The following is an 18910-nucleotide window of genomic DNA, read 5'->3' as shown; positions in this document are numbered from 1 at the left end:
TGAAGTGAAATGAGAGAAAGGCAAGCAGGGAAGGAAAAAGAGAGGAATATAAGCGGCAGAAATTTGAGATATCAGGCAAAGAAGTGGAAAGAATCAAAGGGGGAAGAAAATTGGTTTACAATTGTTGTCTGCCTGCCATTATTCCTACTCTATGACGGTCTCACACACACAAACGTGTGAAGTTGTGAAGCTGCAGCTGGCCCAGGTCCTTGTTTGAACTAGCACGCTTGACTGAGGCCCATTTATTGATTGGCTAGTGTGCCAGACCTGAAGGACCCCCCGATTACTCCCCCCACATTAACGCATCGCACACAAAAACACACACACACACACACACATACACATGTGCTCCCAGTCCTCCTCCCTCCCCCCCCCCCCCCCCCCCCCTTCCCCAAGTTACTCCTGAGGAAGAACGGGAGCGAGTCAGAGTGGAGACGGCAGGCAGACAGGACACACAGAGTGACCCAGAGAGGAGGGCATCACACACATTCACACACATTCACACACACACACACAAACAAACACAGTCAGAACTGGAGAGATTGACTCACACCCTTTGAAAAGGCATGGAGCAAGATTATTTATCTTGCAAGCTACTGGTGACAGCTCTTCTCATCCTGGTACTGTATTGTTTACTATTTTCATCCTGCAAAAATTCATTTTGTGTAGTGATATTTTTGTCATTTCTCTTTTTATTTCATAATGAATACCCTGAAGATACTTGTCACACCAGAAAGCATGTGTGCTGATAGACAAGTAGAAGTGTGTGTGTGCACAAACAGTTTGTATTTTGTGATTATGTGACTTTGTGGGGTGGAAATGCACTCTTCAGATCCTTTCAACAGCAGCTTTAACAGGGCAGTTAGTGTGACCCGACTTGTCTTGTTTACTCCTGCTGAAACGTCACTGTGCCTCCTCCTCTGTGTTTTTGATCTGAGTCACAGAAGTAGACCTGTCATGCGTGCGCAGGTCAGCAAGCTGTTTTTGCCCGTGGTTGGGACTCCCTGTTACATTACAGTGGCTGCCTCGCTTGCGGCATGACGGCGAATACAGTGCCGTGCAGCGTCGAGCAGACAACAAGGGATTCAGCAGATGTGCAAATATCGTATGTCTTGCCGACTGAAAAGGCCATCGTGTGTATATTGACACAGTCTGCGAAAAAGGGCACCAGAGTCAGGTTTCTTTCCCCTGTCGAGGAATTTTCCATCTTCAAGGAAAATGTCCTTAGTCTCAGCTGCTGACAGGTGACTTAAATAGAATCTGTCCATCAGAATAACATATAATGAGGAGATCTCTGGTCTTTTATCATATGCTCATTTCCTCTCTTCCACCTGATGTGAAAACATGGGATGGGTGACAGCCAAGGGGCCTTTCTGGTCATATGTTTGCTCTGTTTTTCTTGTAGTGAAAGAGCCGAAGAACAAATATGTATAAATGTCAATGCTTTAATGTGTAAATGGTGCTGTTAAGGGGCAGATAAAACCCTGGAGGGATCAGAGCAGGAGAGGTGGGAGGTGTGGTGATGGAGGGTGAGGAAGGCTCCAAGTGGATATCCGAGCCTTTTGATTATTGGATCTAAATCCCAGCAGGACGGCCGTCCGACGAGCGGAGCCTTGTGTTCCTCCGCCTTCACTGAGAACAATAGCAGCACAGTCAGCCAAACAACCTCCTCATCTCCATCCCTCCATCCCTTCATCTACTTCCCCTCCTCTTTCCTCACCAGCCTTGTTATGCCTCCGGCTCTCTTGGCTTTGCAACACACACATCCCGGCCCGTAATTGACTGCAAAATTCACTGATTGCTTTTCAAAGGAGAATTAAGGTGGTGTGCTAACCGGGCTGCCCAGAGTGCAGCCTGTGTTTATTTACCGTGGATCCAAACATCGAAATAGTTGGCCCGTTCAGAAAGTAGCGCCGTTGCCGATATGTTTGGCTGCATGCTCCGTTGGCTGCATGTTTAGGTCTTGCCGTTCCCCTCTGCTGTTCCTCAGGCGTCATCAGCACTGACAGCCATTTATATCAGTCCCCACGCACTTTTAATAATGTGAACCCGCCACCCCACTCCGCAGCATACAGCATGTTTTTGCTACCGTGACCCAAAGAAAATAATCAAGGCAGTATTACCTTGTATCTACTTTCCTCTGCAAGAGCCATTCATCTTTGTAGGCAAAGCACAATGCCATGCTGTTGGGGAAAAGGGGACTAAAGAGGTCAAAATAACTTGAGTTTTTCCTCTAAAATCTCAAGGCTGTGTATCACAAATGCAAGGCTAGACATTCACTGTAAACTATTTGTCAGCTCAGCGGGCATAAATCTTTTTAAGAGCAGGTGTTACTCATGAAGTTCTCATAGTCTCCCCCTTTATTCAGGGTGTTCAGCATAAGTGGGCTCGTTGTGCATCGCATTTCACTCCTAATCTGCAGGATTTGGGATTTTTAAGTCCCCGTCAAAAACCCTGCTGGATGTGCAAGCACAAACTGTGAAGATCCCGTGGTGGGAGGCTGTCTAAAGCGCACAAAAGCTGCATTTCTGCTATCTTAAAGTATTCTTTCATGGTTCTCCAACACCAGAAAAGCTGCCCAAGTGTTCAGGTTATTGTGGAAAATGATAATTTTCTCTTATATTCATCTATTCCTTTTCATGGCCTCAAAACCTCTTTTGAATGGCAGATTATTTTATTGAATGTGTTTGCACCTCTAGTCTTTTAAACCACATTCCTGCTACCATAGGAGGTGGGTGATTCAGTCTTTTTTCCATTACCCAGGTTTTCACCCATTTAGGTATAGAACCAGTTTTTTCTTGGCCTCAGTCTCAGAATACCTCCACTGAGCTAAGCTGTCCTTGTTCTAGATAGCAAAAGCAATCTTTTTTCCTTTCACTTCATCTGATCCAGGTATTCTGACAACGTAGCTCTCTAACGTCATTCAGTCAGTTCTGTAAAGTGCATTGAGAGGAACTAGGCTGCTGAGTAAAGCCAAGAGAAAGAAACAACTCATATGGAGCAGTAGATGATCCACATCAGGTGACAGTGCCAGCCTTACAAATAAACAGCTTTTTTAGAGCAAGGTGAGTCAGTCCAGTCAAAGCTAATCTCAAAATACAAAAGGCCTTGAAAGACGAAGAGGGGTTAAAAGAGTCTAAAATAGAGGGGTGGAGAGGAGCTTTACTTTTTGGCTGTTACTCTACATCTGAGATGCACATCGTCCTTGCAGTCGCAAAATTCATCCTCTCATAATATTGATCTTGGATCCCGCAGTAATATCCCTACCTCAGCTGCCAAATACAGCATGATGCAATTAACAGAGAGAGGCACACAAGCGAGGCCACGAAGTTTAAGAGAGGACGAACATTTCATAATCTAAAGGATGACTCAGACATTTGAAATATGCAAAGGGGCAAAAGTCGAGAGCTTTTGATTACTTCCCCTTGCAGTCTCTCTCATCCTGTCACATGCACTTTCGTTTTCAGCAGCTCCTTGGATTTAGTTCAGGCTCTGGACTAGCAGTTCTGGCTTTTTTGTGTGCTCTGCAAGAGAATTTGCTTAAATGGAGGAGGCCACTCATATGGCTGAGGAATACGCATGCAAGTTGCTTCCATTACAAAAGGGAGATTAGAACATACCTAACTCAGTTGTATCATGTTAAATGTTTGGATGGGTCATGGCAGAAATTAAGACAAACAATATAGAATAATAACAGTATATACAATGACAATATAGCATTGGTATGAATGGAGGAGCTGATAATAGTGAAAATGTGAACTGGAAGCTGCTCAAGGATGCCAATGACAGATAACTCATGTGTATAAACTCTTCACTTCCTTTTCTGGTGTGTAGAGCTCGCGGACAGCCCGATCAGAGGAGGACAGAGACACTCTGTGGGATGCCTGGGGCTCATGGAGTGAATGCTCCCGTACCTGTGGAGGAGGCGCCTCATACTCCCTCAGACGATGCCTCAGTTCCAAGTAAGGCCACCTCTTACCCTGGAGCCTGGTACATACATGAAACATGTATGTCACTATGGGTGATGCTCGTGTTTTTGCATAGTGCAATATGTGGTACAACATTTGTAATGCTAATGTCTACTGCAACATCCCCCATTTGAGATAGGGGTGCTGCCTGGAAAATACTGGCAATAGAGACAGCAGAATGCTTGCTTGTGCCATATACAAATTTTTGTGTGTTGTGTGTTTACATGCACACTAGTATCCTGGTTTTGAGTCTTATCCTGTTTTTGAACATATTCCGGATATGGTGTTTATATGGAACATATAAACCTGATTATTCATATCACTGTACACATGGTCATAACAGTATCCAGGTATAACAATGCCAGGCTAAGGTTTCTCAAAACCTGGATAAGTTTAGCCCAGTTTAGTGAGTTAAACCCGTCAAGTCTATTGCGGTACATTGATCGGAGTTGGTCTGAAATTGCATGTGAAACCATAGATTCCTGATGATAAAATAACTTTTAAGACACAAACTACAAGTAATTTCAACGATGTCTTCCTTGATAATATTTGATTAATGTTTACATCACAGAAGAGGAGGATATACAGTAAATATGTATGAATATGTATAATTCCTAAGAAACCTCACTGACTTTCAGATAAATGGAAACATCACATAGACAATTTGTAAGTGTGTGTTCAGACACTATCCAACGTAATCTCCTCTTTTAAAGAGCAAAGTCCCGACTGGGGTTGGACTGGTTTCCATTAAAGTGCCATATCATGGCTTTAAGATTCAAGAGAGGGAAGGAGAGGGGGTGGGGGGGAGGGGGGGGGGGTCCTTTTCTGTTCCTCACGGCCGTTCTGCCAAATAAATCCAGACAGCGTCCCTAATAGTGTGAGTAAATCTCACCAATTTCTCCATTCCCATGGGCTGTAATGGGAGTGCTCAAAATACATATGACTGTTAAATAGCCCTGAGGGGTCCACTGAGATCACTTGCCCATCCACCACCTAAAACTGTCTAGACGGCCATACAAGCCTAAATCTTGAATTCATCAGTGACAATCGGGATCTGATTTTCCCTAATGGCCCGGACATGTTTCTTCACAAATCAGAGCATAACAATCAATGTCTCTTGCCAAAGTACATGTCACTTTTAGTAACTCTTTTCTGTGGTAAAGTTTAGGCTCTGCAAGCAATGAACCCACATTGGTTGGATTCCCACTGCTCATCATCTCGGCTTAAATCTCTGGACGAACTGGAACTTGCACTTTGGACCTCTCGGTCCTTTCATCCTTGAGCCAAAGTCACCCGGTTGGTTAGGCTTCAAGCTAACCCAGTGGGCTTCAAGATTAAAGCTTGAGGGCAAGTGTACTGGGCAAAGTTGTCAATTACAATTGGATTTGAGGTACAAGAGAAAAAAAAGGAGACAGAAGGAGTGAGAGGGTATGTTTTCCATAGAAACGTTGTCACATTTATAGACCGGTAAATAGCTGCAGGGTGACTTCACTGCATTCCTCTATTTTACAGTTCCCCAAATGAATTGCTCTCTCAGTCTAGGTAGCCAGTGAGCTTTGCTGCCAAAGTCACCTCTGTTTCACCGTTGGGGGCTTTGGAGGGAGCTCCAGCAGTGACAGGAGCAGCCAGTGAGATCATAAAACAAAGCAACTGTCCAAAGACCCACTGACAAAACAGCACAGCTACTATCTGAGGTCACAATCGAGATGTACAATAAGGTGTTTCCAGTGTGCCAGAACCATGAATCTGTCTGCACTGGAACTGGGAAGCTACGCTGAGAAGCATAAGGCTGTCAAAACCTCAAACTTCAAGTTCCAGACCCCCCATGTGCTTCACTGTAAACATTGAGGTCAATGGCTTTTTGAGGAGTTCATTTCATGATATCAGCAGCAGCCATTTATTTTTGCCTGCCCAGAATTCTTTGGTCAGGCAAACCTCAAAATGCTACTGGCTGTAAAAGCAATTGACGTGTTAAGAGGTGTTTGGGGTTTGAGCTCCATGTGGGATGTAGGCATGTGTGTGTATGTGTAGACATACATGCTCATGTAAGCCCAGGCGGGTATGTTTACAAACTCATGTGTCCTTTGGCGGTAGAAGTAATGTATGGGGTCCTTGAGCAAATGGCAGGACCCTCCGTCCCACCTCATCCCACCTCACCCTGCTGTTGCGTGGGAATGAGGGAGCAGTAGCCTGGAACCGGGTGGCAGATCAAACGGCGTCATTAAAAAGCACAGCACAAGGCCCCTTATGTGTGTGTGACTCTTTGGAAAGAGAGACTGGAAACGGGCCTGCAACACCCTCCAAACCAATACCACTCCAACTCTCTGACCTTTCAACACACACACACACACACACACACACACATATGTAGGACCCACTGCTAATGCAGAAACGCACAAGAGTTAGACAACCTCCCAAAAGGGCACATGCAAAGTACAGACTAAACACAGATCGCCTGGCCCTCATTAGTCCCACCCGCACAACACACTTCACTTGATCACAATCTCCATTATTAACAACAGCATAGCTGGTTTGAAGCAAGTGTGGACATATGGATTGGGTGTCATGGCAAGAGAAAGTGCTGTTCTATTATGTATGAGGCCTGTGGTTGGCAAACAGTTCCGATATTAGTCTTTTTTTTGTCATTTCTTTTCATAAAAAGCCAGTATCAACTTTATTTTGACTTCGTTTAAATAATTTAAAATGTCATGTACCCCATTGATAACCTCCCACCATCAGGAAATAAAGATGAGCAGTCCTGGGCAGGGGCAAGGAACAAATTAAGTATGTAAGAGTTGCAAAAAACTTCTAATCTCTGATAAGGCTGCTTTCTGCAATTGCAGAAATTACAGGCAATGCCATTAAATGACTGTGGCATTTTGCAATTTCACCAAAGCAATACCACAGCTGTGTTTAAAGTCTATCTTTAAATGGTATTTAAAGTTAAAAGTGATTTTCCCCAAGGCAGTGACTAATTAACTTGCTCTAATTAAGTTGGGCCTGGCACCTTGACTATGTCTTCACATTACAGTATAGGGGACCACCCTCTGTGTGGCCTGTGCAGTGATAAAAACACCTCGCTTCACCAAACCTTGCTAGTAGTCCCTGAAGGCAACAATATGCCTACATTACACCACAAAATATGATAGTCCAGACAAAAAGTTACAGGATCATCAAAGTTATTAGAATTCATCTTGAGGGGAACATGAATGGCTTTGGTGTATTTCAAGCATTCAGGTATTTCAATGTGGACCAAAGTGGGGTAGAGCCACATCACTGGCATGGCTAAAAACGTTTGGGAAGAGTTTAAACCCCTTGGGAGCATGAATGTGCTCAGTCTGCCCATTAGATTATGAGATACCTTGCATGCAAAGTTGACATTTTGGCTTAAAGGTAGTTCTAAAGGAGTAGTCATTGAGGGTCCAACCTGGAAAATCCTCATCCTTTTGGGAGTATGAATGTGCGCAGTAAATTTCACTGCAATCTTCCCATGTGATTTCCATATTTCTTGTGTTCAAGGGGAAACTGGTTGCCTTCGAGAAAATATTAGGGGTTACAAAAACGTCAGTTCATATCGAATAAAAAATCAACCATTACATTTAAAATACATATCTCATGGATCAAAGTGTTGAACAGAACAAGATAAAAGGGCAAGGATCACCAAAATCATTATAAATCATCCCCTAGGGATCAGGAATATTTATGCCATATTTCATGACAATCTGGGCCAATAGTTGCGGAGATCTCACTGTGGACCGAAGTAGAGGACTGACTGACAAACTAGTTGACGAAGAAAAGAAGTCTGTTGCTGTCTGTTGCAACTCAACTTCATGTTGTCCTTCATAGATGGCCTGACTGCTCTCAATTTTCCCAAACTGATCAATAGCAGAGCTCACAGCAAGAGCATATTTTAGGCTTTACAAACTTGCATGTGCCCACACAATAAGTGTATCAATATTGTGGCAAAGATTATGGAGCCCTGGTTGCAATTACTTTCAATCTAGCGAGAAGAGCTGATGACATATATATGGGCATTATGAGCCAGACAAATTTTACTGCATATCCAATATTATAAGAAGAATTTTTTTCATGGTTACAATAGATTTTAGTTCATTTCTTGTCTGGTTATTGGCATGCTAGATGGTAGTTTTACTCTATGTGCAGTCTTGTGTGTATTTAATTGATGAGCAAACTCTCTGTAGTTGTGTCTTTTGTGTATATTTGGCAGAAAAGAGCAGGGTCATAGTCTGTGAGTTATGTTTTATGTGCTCCAGAAATTCTGATATTTCAACCAAGTCGTTTTTCCCTAACCTATGATGGATCCCTAGTCCCGGCCCTACTTCTGCTTAGCCTCCATGTTGTAGCTTCCAAAGTCAAGAGGAAATGAAAAGGGTAATGTCAAGAGGAAATGAAAAGGGAATAAATTTTGCCTCTTTTTTTAACATCTAGTTTATATATTGCTCGTCCCACTGATCCAGATCTTTGCTACCTGTCTCTCAACTCTTTGAAAGTCTCTTGTTTGGGTTCAAGGCCTGCTGTTTGGCTTGGCAAAGGGGGCTGTCTGGATTCGTCACAGGGTCTAATGTTCTTGCCATGCCACACACTTCACATCCACTCCCTCCGCTCTCTGGAATAATACTGTAAAAGTCTTCAAGCCCTCGTTCATCCGTGAGTCCAAGCTCTGCGATGTTGCCTCCAATCATGGTTCCAGATTAGCTAAGGGCCGATGACACTGGAATTCCTCTTAAATTCCCAAACTCAAAAGAATATCCTTTGATTAGTTTCCACTGGGGTCTTGGGTAATTGGCCTATCATAGTCACGATCAATGGTTTATCATCACTCAGCATCAAAGCACAAAGGAATCCTAATTTTCAATAAGTGGTTTGCTCCATAATTTGGGCAAAGACACTGCAGACTGTCATGCAGAGAGTCGGGATCCAAACTGCTCCAATCTGTTCAGCAGACACAGCTCAGAGGGCCCTACAGTGTCTGCTTTACTACTGTATGTGCAGTACTGTTGGTTTTTAAAGCAAGGAGCTGTTTAAAGACTGATCACTTTCAGTTCCTATGGACTCCTGTTTTCCAACTTTTTTCCCGTTTTTTTCCTCCAGTTCATCTTGAATTTGTGAAGGTTTGAATTTTCCTGTTTTATTTATTTTCTGTGTTAGCAGGTTAGCATGGCAACGTTGGCCTAAGTACAGCCCCACAGAGCTGCTAACATGGCTGTAGACTCTTTGTCTTGTTTTGTTTTACACCATTCTTGTATATCAAATTGTGATAGCCATTTTCATCATAACTTGTTATTTGCTGGAGTGGTAGAAATGTAGGAAATAGCAATCACTTTGTTGCTTCATTGGGTGCCCCGCTTCTGAAACCAATCATACACACTTGTATCTATGCATAGTCACATTATGTGAATCAGACGCAGACCTCGTCTTTGTGGGTTGCCACATCATTAATGTAGGATTCCAATCGCTGCTCAGCAATTCAAAAACCGATAAAGAGACAACGTTTGAAAACCAGCTGCCTTGGGCGAAGATGATTGGTGTGCATTATGGTTTGTTTTATCATTCACCCCCGAAGCCAGTTTGCCCACATGTTCATTTTGTCTTCTGCAGGACCTGCGAAGGGCAGAATATCAAATATCGCACATGCAGTAATGTGGTAAGTTCAGCAAACTTGTCAATAGAACTTTTAAGTGGTTTTTATTGAAAAAGAAAACTGAAATGCTAAATTGTGATTGAGAATTCAGTGTGGTGGAACTGTGAAAATATTACCAAGGTTTATGGTTAAGGGTGTAATTTGGTGATCTCGGATCCTGTTGTTAGAGAGAAAGTGAGAAGTTGTGGAGGGGGAACGTCAAACTAGTTCTGCTTTCATATAATATAATGATCATTACGTTGACTTTCAGAAATCACAGTCTCAACAATCCTTCCACCAAGATTTGTGGGAACTCTCCTCTTCCCACACACATTTTGCAATAGAGTGATATGTTTTGCACTAATTATAGGAATTAGCTAAATATTTTTTTCACCCTCAGGATTGCCCTCCTGATGCCGGTGATTTCCGTGCCCAGCAGTGTTCAGCTCATGCAGACGTGCGATACCAGGGTCAGTACCATGAGTGGCTGCCTGTGTACAATGACCCGGACAACCCCTGCACTCTCAAGTGCAAAGCCAAGGGCTCGGGCCTTGTGGTGGAGCTGGCGCCCAAGGTACTGGATGGGACACGCTGTTACACCGAGTCCTTGGACATGTGTATCAGTGGAGTCTGCCAGGTAGGAGAAAGAATCAGAGCTTTATTGTTTTCATACCATTTAGGAGTTCAGATTTATTTGTTTTAATTTATCCATTGTGGAAATCGCAAGAAGTCAAAAACTACTTTAGCTTCGTTTGGACATTTGCACAATTTAGGGGTCCCAAGACAGACTTCTCAGAAACCAAAATGTGATATAGATCAATTGTTCTGAGGAAAATCTGACAAATGTATCTTCCAGAGTACAATCTCATTCCAGTGTGTTGTGAGCAGTTACGGGCTTGGAGAACATAAGGACAAATATGCAATGTATGTTAAATGCATAAAAAACATATTTAGATTTTTATGAAAATGCATTTTAAGGACTCACAGTTTAAGACTACTTTACAGAATACAAATGATTTAACAATAATGAAAAGGAAGCTATTTGAAAAAGGAAACGCATATTTTGGCCCAAACTGTAAACCTCTTCTCAGGAAGTGCTGACCTAAAATCTCATTTTGAGAAAAAAACATTACTGTTCAATCATGCCCATAAAAGGGAAATGCAGAATATATTTCATTAATTTATATATTCCTGTCAACACAACAATATATTTACTGACTCACAAGTTGTGGCATTAAAGTGCCAAAAAGTAAATACATCCAAGAAAACCTTTACACAGCCGGTTGACCTACAATGCTAACATGCCATCTGCTTTACAAATGAATACCCAATGAGAATAATGTTTGAGATTGGGCTTTTGACTGACAGTGCAGGAAATACTTTACAATGCATTTTTTTCCGGTTGAATGAAATTACATCCCAAGGCATTGTGTGTGTGCAGAGACACACAAGGATTTCAATACACTCTTTTACCATGCTTAGAATCACACTGTGGTTTTGGTTTTGTCTTACCGACAGAAATTGCGAAAAACTCCATCAATCAACTACGGACGGCTTCAGATAATGTGTAATAGAAAACAGCGGGGAACATTTTTGGAATGACCCGTGATCAACTCAAAGGGGATGTTTCATGCTATCTTAGAAATACAAACAATAGATCTGGTATGACTATGGAAGAAACCAGGGGGTTGTTTGGATCAGTTAATTATAACATTTACATAATATCAAGACAATATCTTTAATAAACTCAATTTTCTAAAGGTCTAAAGGAACCAACATGAGTACTTTCACTGGGACATTTTTCTTTAAATTTTTTTTTTTTTGCAGAACTCCTTAATTGGAGTTTGTTTTACAGCCGAAGTCTTGGGTAATGTTTTTGTTGTTTATCTTTCTCTGTGTATTATAGATTGTAGGTTGTGATCATGAGTTGGGGAGCACAGTCAAGGAAGACAATTGTGGTGTCTGCAATGGAGATGGCTCGTCCTGCAGACTGGTGCGAGGACACTACAAATCCCAGCATGTGTCAGGAAAAAGTAAAGAATCTTTACTTTGGTCATTTTTGATTGTTTAATTCGAACACATTTCAACTCATTACTTGGTTAAAGAGGCGCTCCGCCAATTTCACACATACTTGTCATGGGGAGTTAGAAAGTAGATTTCTCTCTAACCTTTCTTACAAGTGTTATACAAGTCAAATCAGTCTGTGTTCTGATCGTATTTGTGTTACCAGGTGTAATTATATTGACTTTATTGCATTCCCATGTGTATTGATTGCATGCTATTTTTCTCCCTCTGTCTGTTTGTCTCACTCAAGCTGAGGACACAGTTGTTGTCGTCCCCTATAAGAGTCGTCATGTACGTCTAGTCCTGAAAGGCCCGGATCACTTGTGTAAGTCCTGGTAGGTCCAGGGTGCCCTTCCATCCAAAATAGTTGAACATGATATTTATATTTGGCAGTGTTTTTTATTGCCAAATAGCAAAAGTATTCTGCATGTGCTCTGTGAGTTTTACTGCAGGTCATGTTATGTTTTGAAAAGAACATTATAGTTTTTCATTATATATGTTATACTTGCTTGACCTTTCTCATGAATGTCTCACCCAAATAACAAATTATAATTAACCTTTTATTCCCTATTCCAAAGTATATGTCGTTTTGGGCTCTTTCATAAAGACTGCTGTTAAAAGTAGCTCGGAGCAGAATAGCCAGAAGAGGTATTTATTTCTCCCCTTTGCTCTGGCTTTGAAAAGTTGTACCTGTAAGGCTTCCAGCAAATATCACTAATGTCAAAGTACTGGCATCAAACTCCCCACTGGATCAAATCGATAACAAATGTTCCATCTCTGTACCTATCCTTTGCTCCTCGATTAGTTTACAGATTGTTTCCTGAGCCAGGCCAAAAAGAACTTATTTTTCTGAATGGACAGATTTTTTCATTAAATACCCCCCCCGTTCTTTTTGGCCAAGGGCACTTAAATTGTAACCATCTGTCTGCAGATGATGACTGCTGCTGGTTACTGCTTGTTCCTGTGTTTTTAGTTTAAATGTCCTTGCTGGAATCACACAAGACCCTGTTAGCCCAGGGTTGAAGTAAGGTTACTCCAGCGCTGGGCTGCTAGCAGACCTACATGAGTCTCCTGGCAGTGCCAAAGTCAGTCTCTTCTTTATGTAACTGGATCTGACTGAAGGTCTGTGTCAAAGGTCTGTGATAGATGAAAGTCATCCTTTGAGTATCTTGACATTTTAATCACATCTCCTCTTATTTGCTTTTTTGTTTAAGGCGTGGTGACTTGTGGCAGTAGACCATACCTGTCCGTTTCCTTGTTCTGACAACTCTGCTTTGTTTCTTCTCTAGACGTGGAGAGTAAGACTCTACAAGGGGTAAAAGATGAAGTGGCCTTGGATAAATCAGGGCAGTACCACCTGGAGAACACCACCTTGGACTTCCAGAAACTTCCAGATAAGGAGGTCCTGAGAATCACTGGTCCACTCGGAGCGGACTTCACAGTCAAAGTAAGAGCTTAAATATATCAATTCAAGTGAATAAAAGCTGCACTAATCAATGTGCTTATATGAACAATATGCGTGTATGTGTGTGTGTGTGTGTGTAATGTGTGTTACTATGTGTAATGTGAAACAAGTTTTTCAAAGAGAATTATCACCCAACTTTTCAGTTTCCCTCAGCTCTATGCAACTTTGCAGGTTAGCGTCTTTCAGCTCTTTGTTTTGGTTTCACAGCTTGCAGCTTAACTGTTTTGGTTCACCATCACCACCCTCATCCGCAACGTATCCAGTCAGCAGGTAGCTGTTTTTAGAGAGAATGTTCTGATAAACCCACTGAATGCTACCTGTCTAGTACCAAATGGCAGACAGATAAAGTTTGCAGCTAGCAACTTAGCAGCTAAAGAGACAGTTATTTCCCTCAGGAGTTGGTGGAGACCAACTCAGAGCGAGTGAGTATTGGCCTGTTTGCTAACATGTTCAAAACATCAACTTTATATGGAGATACTATGTCAGTGATGTGATTATAGCTTGTTCTACTGCCTCCAACTGGCCCAAAAAATAAATGAATACTGCTTTAAATTCTGTAGGCTGGAAAGTCTCAGATGAGCAAAGTGGTTACTTCAGCGCCTTAACTTCACTCTACTGAACAGCCGACGTCACTGGGACATTTTTTGTTGTCTTTTCCATAGCTCAACTCAAAACTGTAGTTTTATCAATACAAAGCTCTGAAAATAGTGCACCCCAGCCAAACCGGACTCAGATAAGGTTCTTATTTCCGTGAACTCCCGGTGAACTCCCCATGTCACGCAGAGTTCAAAGCAGATTTGATTTCGCATGTTTAGATATAAAGATATCGGAGTACGTGTGAGCCACTTAAATATGAAATGCAAATGACTTTTGTCTCCTTGCTCTCTCTGAGGGACACCATGTTTTTGAAGCAGTGTGTCATACAATGATAACAACAGCAGCACACACACATTCTGTTTGATGATGCCAAACGATTTCATGTCTTTGGCTGCCACACTTAATACTGATTGATTGATATTCAATACATCTGGTTATCAAACGTCACATTTTTTCACAGTATGTTTTACAACATCAATTCAGTAGTGGAGTATAGGATTTTTATTTACAATGCCATGACACAATAGCTACAACATCTTTTTCTGCTGCGTTACACACACGCACAAATGCTCACACACACACACAAGCACACATTCTCGGACAAGGGCCAGTGAGTGGACATTAAAAATTATACAGGCCACAGTCTGGGAAACGCCTTTGAAAACTTCCCCCCTCATAAACACAAGTCGGGATCGGACAATAAATAGAAATTCAGGAGACAGAAATCTGAGAAGCTATAAATGCATAATTTTCTAATCTGTTACGAGGCAGACAGCCAATTCATATCACGGCGCTGGAAAAGGTTTTGGACAAACAGAAAATCATATTAAAAAGTTGCCAGACAGTCTTTCCACTGTAAACACATGAATGTGAATGAGTGGCAGTGGGGGTTGATTTATAAGTGTTGTAGGTGTAATCTGGCTTTGGGAATTTCTTCAATATGGTTGAGGTGTTAGGTTAGAGGAGAAATGTTTGCTGAAATATTTATGAAACTTTACAAAATGTCTTCAACAAAAGAACAGAGAAAACATACACACTACACATGTGACTCATATGGCCTGATTTCTATAAAAAAATGTCTGTATTCTTTATCTTATCTAAGCAAAGCACTACAAAATTGTCTTTCATCCAGTACATTATTTGTCACTTCCTTTGATCGGCACTTATTCTGCTAGAAGCTGTTTTCAACCTTTGAATGTGCAGAAACTGACATTTCAGGGGTCAAATATCTGTGAATAATTCCAGTATCTTTCAGTCATTTGTTGGCACTGTCAGAACAAAGCTACTATAATTTCAGCTACATCCGCCTTTTCCCTCCAGTCTCATGTCTTGACTCATCTTTATCCAAGGAACTTTGAAAACAGTGTCAAGGAATTGATCTAATAATGACCAATAGCAGCTGTTTGTTAGCCAAAAAGGAAAAGAGAAAAAACGACAAGCTGCTTATTAATTGTTTTCATATTTCAAACTAAACCCAGTAAAAGCTGTTGTGAAGCTCTTTCAGAAAATTACCTGAAAACACCAGTTTAAAAACCCAGTTTAACAAATAAATGGTATTATGTATCTGTATTAACTTCTGCATGCTCTGAATTGTAGCCCAGCAACTTCAACTACGTTCATCATTTCCTTCCCTCCACCCTTTTTATATTGGCAATGCATAACCAATACCCAGTCTGGTCTATGTGGGCAGTTTTGGTCATTAGGTCTGCTGAAGAAAAAATCTATATTGGGAGGAGTGATGACAATTTGCTGATCAAGCAAGCAAATCCAAAGTAAATTCTATTGGAAGTCAGCAATAACTTGGGAGGATGCTTATTTGCTTTGTTGCCCAGAGTTATGTTAGAATATCCTGTGTGCTTTGTACACTTTGATTTTTGTACAGATTAAACAAACAAGATATAATGTGTTAATTAGTGAGTTTATTAGTAATTAGTTACCTTTGGACAGAGCCAGACTAGCTGTTTCGCCCCCTTCCAGTTTTTATGCTAAGCTAAGCTAACCAGCTGCTGGCGGTACGATGCACAAGTTCTATAAATTGAAACAAAATAGCGAACACACTTGGTGATCACACCATGAACACTGTTTCCATAGGTGCAGTTTTCCAGTGGAGCCGACAGTGTGGTCCAGTACATCTACTACCAGCCCATCATCCACCGCTGGAGAGAGACCGACTTCTTCCCTTGCTCCGTCACGTGTGGTGGAGGTAAGAATGGAGTTGCATTGCTGACGCAGTTGACTCGATAGTAGCCAGCAATACTGCTGTGATGCCAATAGGTTCTCTTCTGTGGCAGATAATTCATAAAATGTATTGAATTATTGCTCCACTAAATATGTTTTGATAGATAATGTTAGTGCAATTTATTTTCGGGGTGACATTTTTCTGTTTGTAGGGTACCAGCTAACCTCAGCAGAGTGCTTTGACCTTCGGAGTGGCCGAGTGGTTGTGGATCAGTATTGCCATTATTACCCAGAGAATGTCAAACCTAAACCCAAACTCCAGGAGTGCAACATGGAGCCTTGCCTGGCCAGGTTAGAGACCAGACCGCTCGGGGGATTCAACTGGACAAAACACTTAATAATAACTGCAGACATATTAATGATCTGTAAATCCTAATTTCCTCAATTGATTCTGCCTTTCAGCGACGGCTACAAGCAAATTATGCCATATGACCTCTACCACCCTCTGCCTCGGTATGTACTCACAACTGTGAGGTGAAATAGTGACGCAAAAAACACAAATCCTGACTTTCACAAATCTCCATCAGATGGGAGAGCAGTCCCTGGACCGCCTGCTCCACCTCCTGTGGCGGAGGCATCCAGAGTCGCTCAGTATCCTGCGTGGAGGAAGACATGCAGGGTATCATCACTCCCACTGAGGAATGGAAGTGTCTCTACTCCCCTAAGACAGCTATCCTGCAGCCTTGCAACGCTTTCGACTGCCCCACCTGGCTGGCACAGGAGTGGTCACCCGTAGGTGCCCTTTTTTATTCTGTTTTTTAACATTTATCTTTTGAGTACATTTAATTGTTGCCTTTGGTTATTATTTCTATTCAGTATAAAGAAATTATAAAGTCCAGAAATTTAAGTTTAAAGGCCACACTGCGTTTTAATTGATTAAAGTTGTTCTTTTGTAAGGGACTGTAAAGCATCACAAAATTAGAAATGTTGAGAAAGTTCAGCTGTAAATGCCTAGTAACCGAATGTAAATAAATGTCTCTTTGAGTTCTGTAGCTGTTACCACCTGGGATGTCAAATATTAGCAAATGGTTCATTTGTCTTTTTAGTCTGTGAATCACCACAGTGGTCTTAATTAGCTCGTGGAGTTAAAAGAAATAAAAAAAAGCATGATTAATTGTCTCAGGGAGAAACAAAAATATACTCCACAGACAGCCTGATCTGGGATCATTTATCAGCATTTTCAACATGACAGGAACACTTGAAAATGCTCAAGTTAAAGCACAACCTTGCTATGTGATTATTAGCACTGCTAACCTCAATTGGAGTCTCCTTCACCACCTGTGCCATTGAACACACCATCCAAAACCTCCTGGTAATCCTGGTTAGCTTTCTTATTTCAGCAGAACTGCTGTTACATTAACCATAAATGTTCTGTACAACTTCCTCACAGGGAATTTTCAACCCCAGCAGTTATACAGGCACAAGCAGAGGCCCAGGGAGTCAAATTTGTGGCCCCCTAAAAACCTGGGATGCTGTTTACCTTGCACATTCTTCCTTGTGAACTTGCCTTTAAATGCTTGTTTTGGCAGGTGATACACAAAGTTCACCCCCGCGCAGAGAGCTGCAGGGATTTTGGAAGGTCTCTTTCGTTACTTCCCTTAAGTCAAGGGCTGAGACTCTCTGTCGAACACAAGCAAAGAGACGTAACCATAGCAGCAATACTTGAATACCTGTTAGCCTATCTGTGAAAATGATCATCAGTTAGCTGTATCTTCTGAACTGCCCTGTCACCAACAGTGCACGGTGACCTGTGGTCAGGGTCTGCGCTACAGAGTGGTGTTATGCATCGATCACAGAGGACTCCATGCTGGAGGTTGCAACCCCACCACCAAACCCCACATCAAGGAGGAGTGCCTGGTGACTGTGCCCTGTTATAAGTCCATAGGTGGGTTAGAGTATTTGTTTTAACCACAAACCACAAAACTTCTCAAATAAAATAGCGTTTCTCTTTTGATGTTCAACCTTTTGTCTTTTCTGGGTGATTTGCTCTAGATACGCTCCCAGTGGAGGCAAAACCTGTGTGGCATAAGCAGGCCATAGAGCTGGAGGAGGAGATCAGTGTTACTGAGGAACCAACGTGAGTGCCAGACACCCACATATACATGCATGCATGTGCACAATAAAAGGATATTAATGGGATCACAGTGATTTCAAAATATCTCCATTTGCTGCCTCCTTCTATTGAAATCAGTAGGAGCTGAAATTCAAATGCTAAAATAAACAATTCTATTCCTGTTTACTGGAGTAGTCTCTGCACTACAATATGCCTGAAATTTATTGCCAGGGGTGAATTATCTGTTGAAACCATCACAGGTGGGGCCACACAAAAGACAGGAGGATGCAACTGCTAAAGCTATAAATGTAGCTAAGCTTCATAGCCAGGAATAAACCTTTTAAAGGGGAAGTTTTAAGAATTAAATCACTGTCACTTTGCAGGGATAAAGAAACAAAAGTCAGTTCCCAGATAAAGTTTCATCAGCGGGTTTTACAACCCAGAGCTTTGGATTTACCTGGAGGTGAAACCACCATAGTGTCATGGTGGTGTTCATGTCATCAGCCATTCATGACAACCTGGAGTCAAAATGTACAGCTGTAGCCCCCATTTATTTCCAGACACTTTTCAAAATATGCACACCGTTGAGTGCATGACTCTTTGTACACCTGCCAAATGTCCGTCTGAGACGGTGGCAGAACAGTTTAAGTAAAGAAGATTTCACCCTCGCGTAAGTTAGATGTTCAATGCTGTTTTGCTGTGGGAGTATGTATTGTGTCAGATTTAAGTAATGAATATGCTGTATGAGGTTATTTAAGGTAAAGGGGGAAGCTGAAGGTGAAAGAGGAAAAACATCTTTTTGGAAACCAGCGGACTGTTCAGTCACTGGCTACCAGCATTACCTCAGCAAGTCTCAGATGTTCCAGATGTTCTTGTCCCACATA

General features: G+C 41.8%; 1 protein-coding gene across 1 annotated transcript in view; it reads left to right on the top strand.

Moving 5' to 3' along the window:
- LOC139306289 (ADAMTS-like protein 1) overlaps positions 1–18910 on the top strand; it is a 55512-nt gene that overhangs the window by 23914 nt on the left and 12688 nt on the right. Inside the window, exons 3-14 of the mRNA XM_070930233.1 lie at positions 3835–3962; positions 9588–9633; positions 10010–10246; positions 11516–11642; positions 11924–11998; positions 12963–13120; positions 15827–15938; positions 16126–16264; positions 16376–16426; positions 16501–16705; positions 17711–17858; positions 17966–18050. Of these exons, the coding sequence (XP_070786334.1) occupies positions 3835–3962; positions 9588–9633; positions 10010–10246; positions 11516–11642; positions 11924–11998; positions 12963–13120; positions 15827–15938; positions 16126–16264; positions 16376–16426; positions 16501–16705; positions 17711–17858; positions 17966–18050 (1511 nt within the window). The remainder of the gene's footprint in view (positions 1–3834; positions 3963–9587; positions 9634–10009; positions 10247–11515; positions 11643–11923; positions 11999–12962; positions 13121–15826; positions 15939–16125; positions 16265–16375; positions 16427–16500; positions 16706–17710; positions 17859–17965; positions 18051–18910) is intronic.

This window comes from Enoplosus armatus, chromosome 23 (assembly GCF_043641665.1).
Source record: "Enoplosus armatus isolate fEnoArm2 chromosome 23, fEnoArm2.hap1, whole genome shotgun sequence".
NCBI classification, from domain to species: domain Eukaryota; kingdom Metazoa; phylum Chordata; class Actinopteri; order Centrarchiformes; family Enoplosidae; genus Enoplosus; species Enoplosus armatus.
Note: the sequence above shows the minus strand (reverse complement) of the source record. Positions and strands in the feature narration are given on the sequence as shown.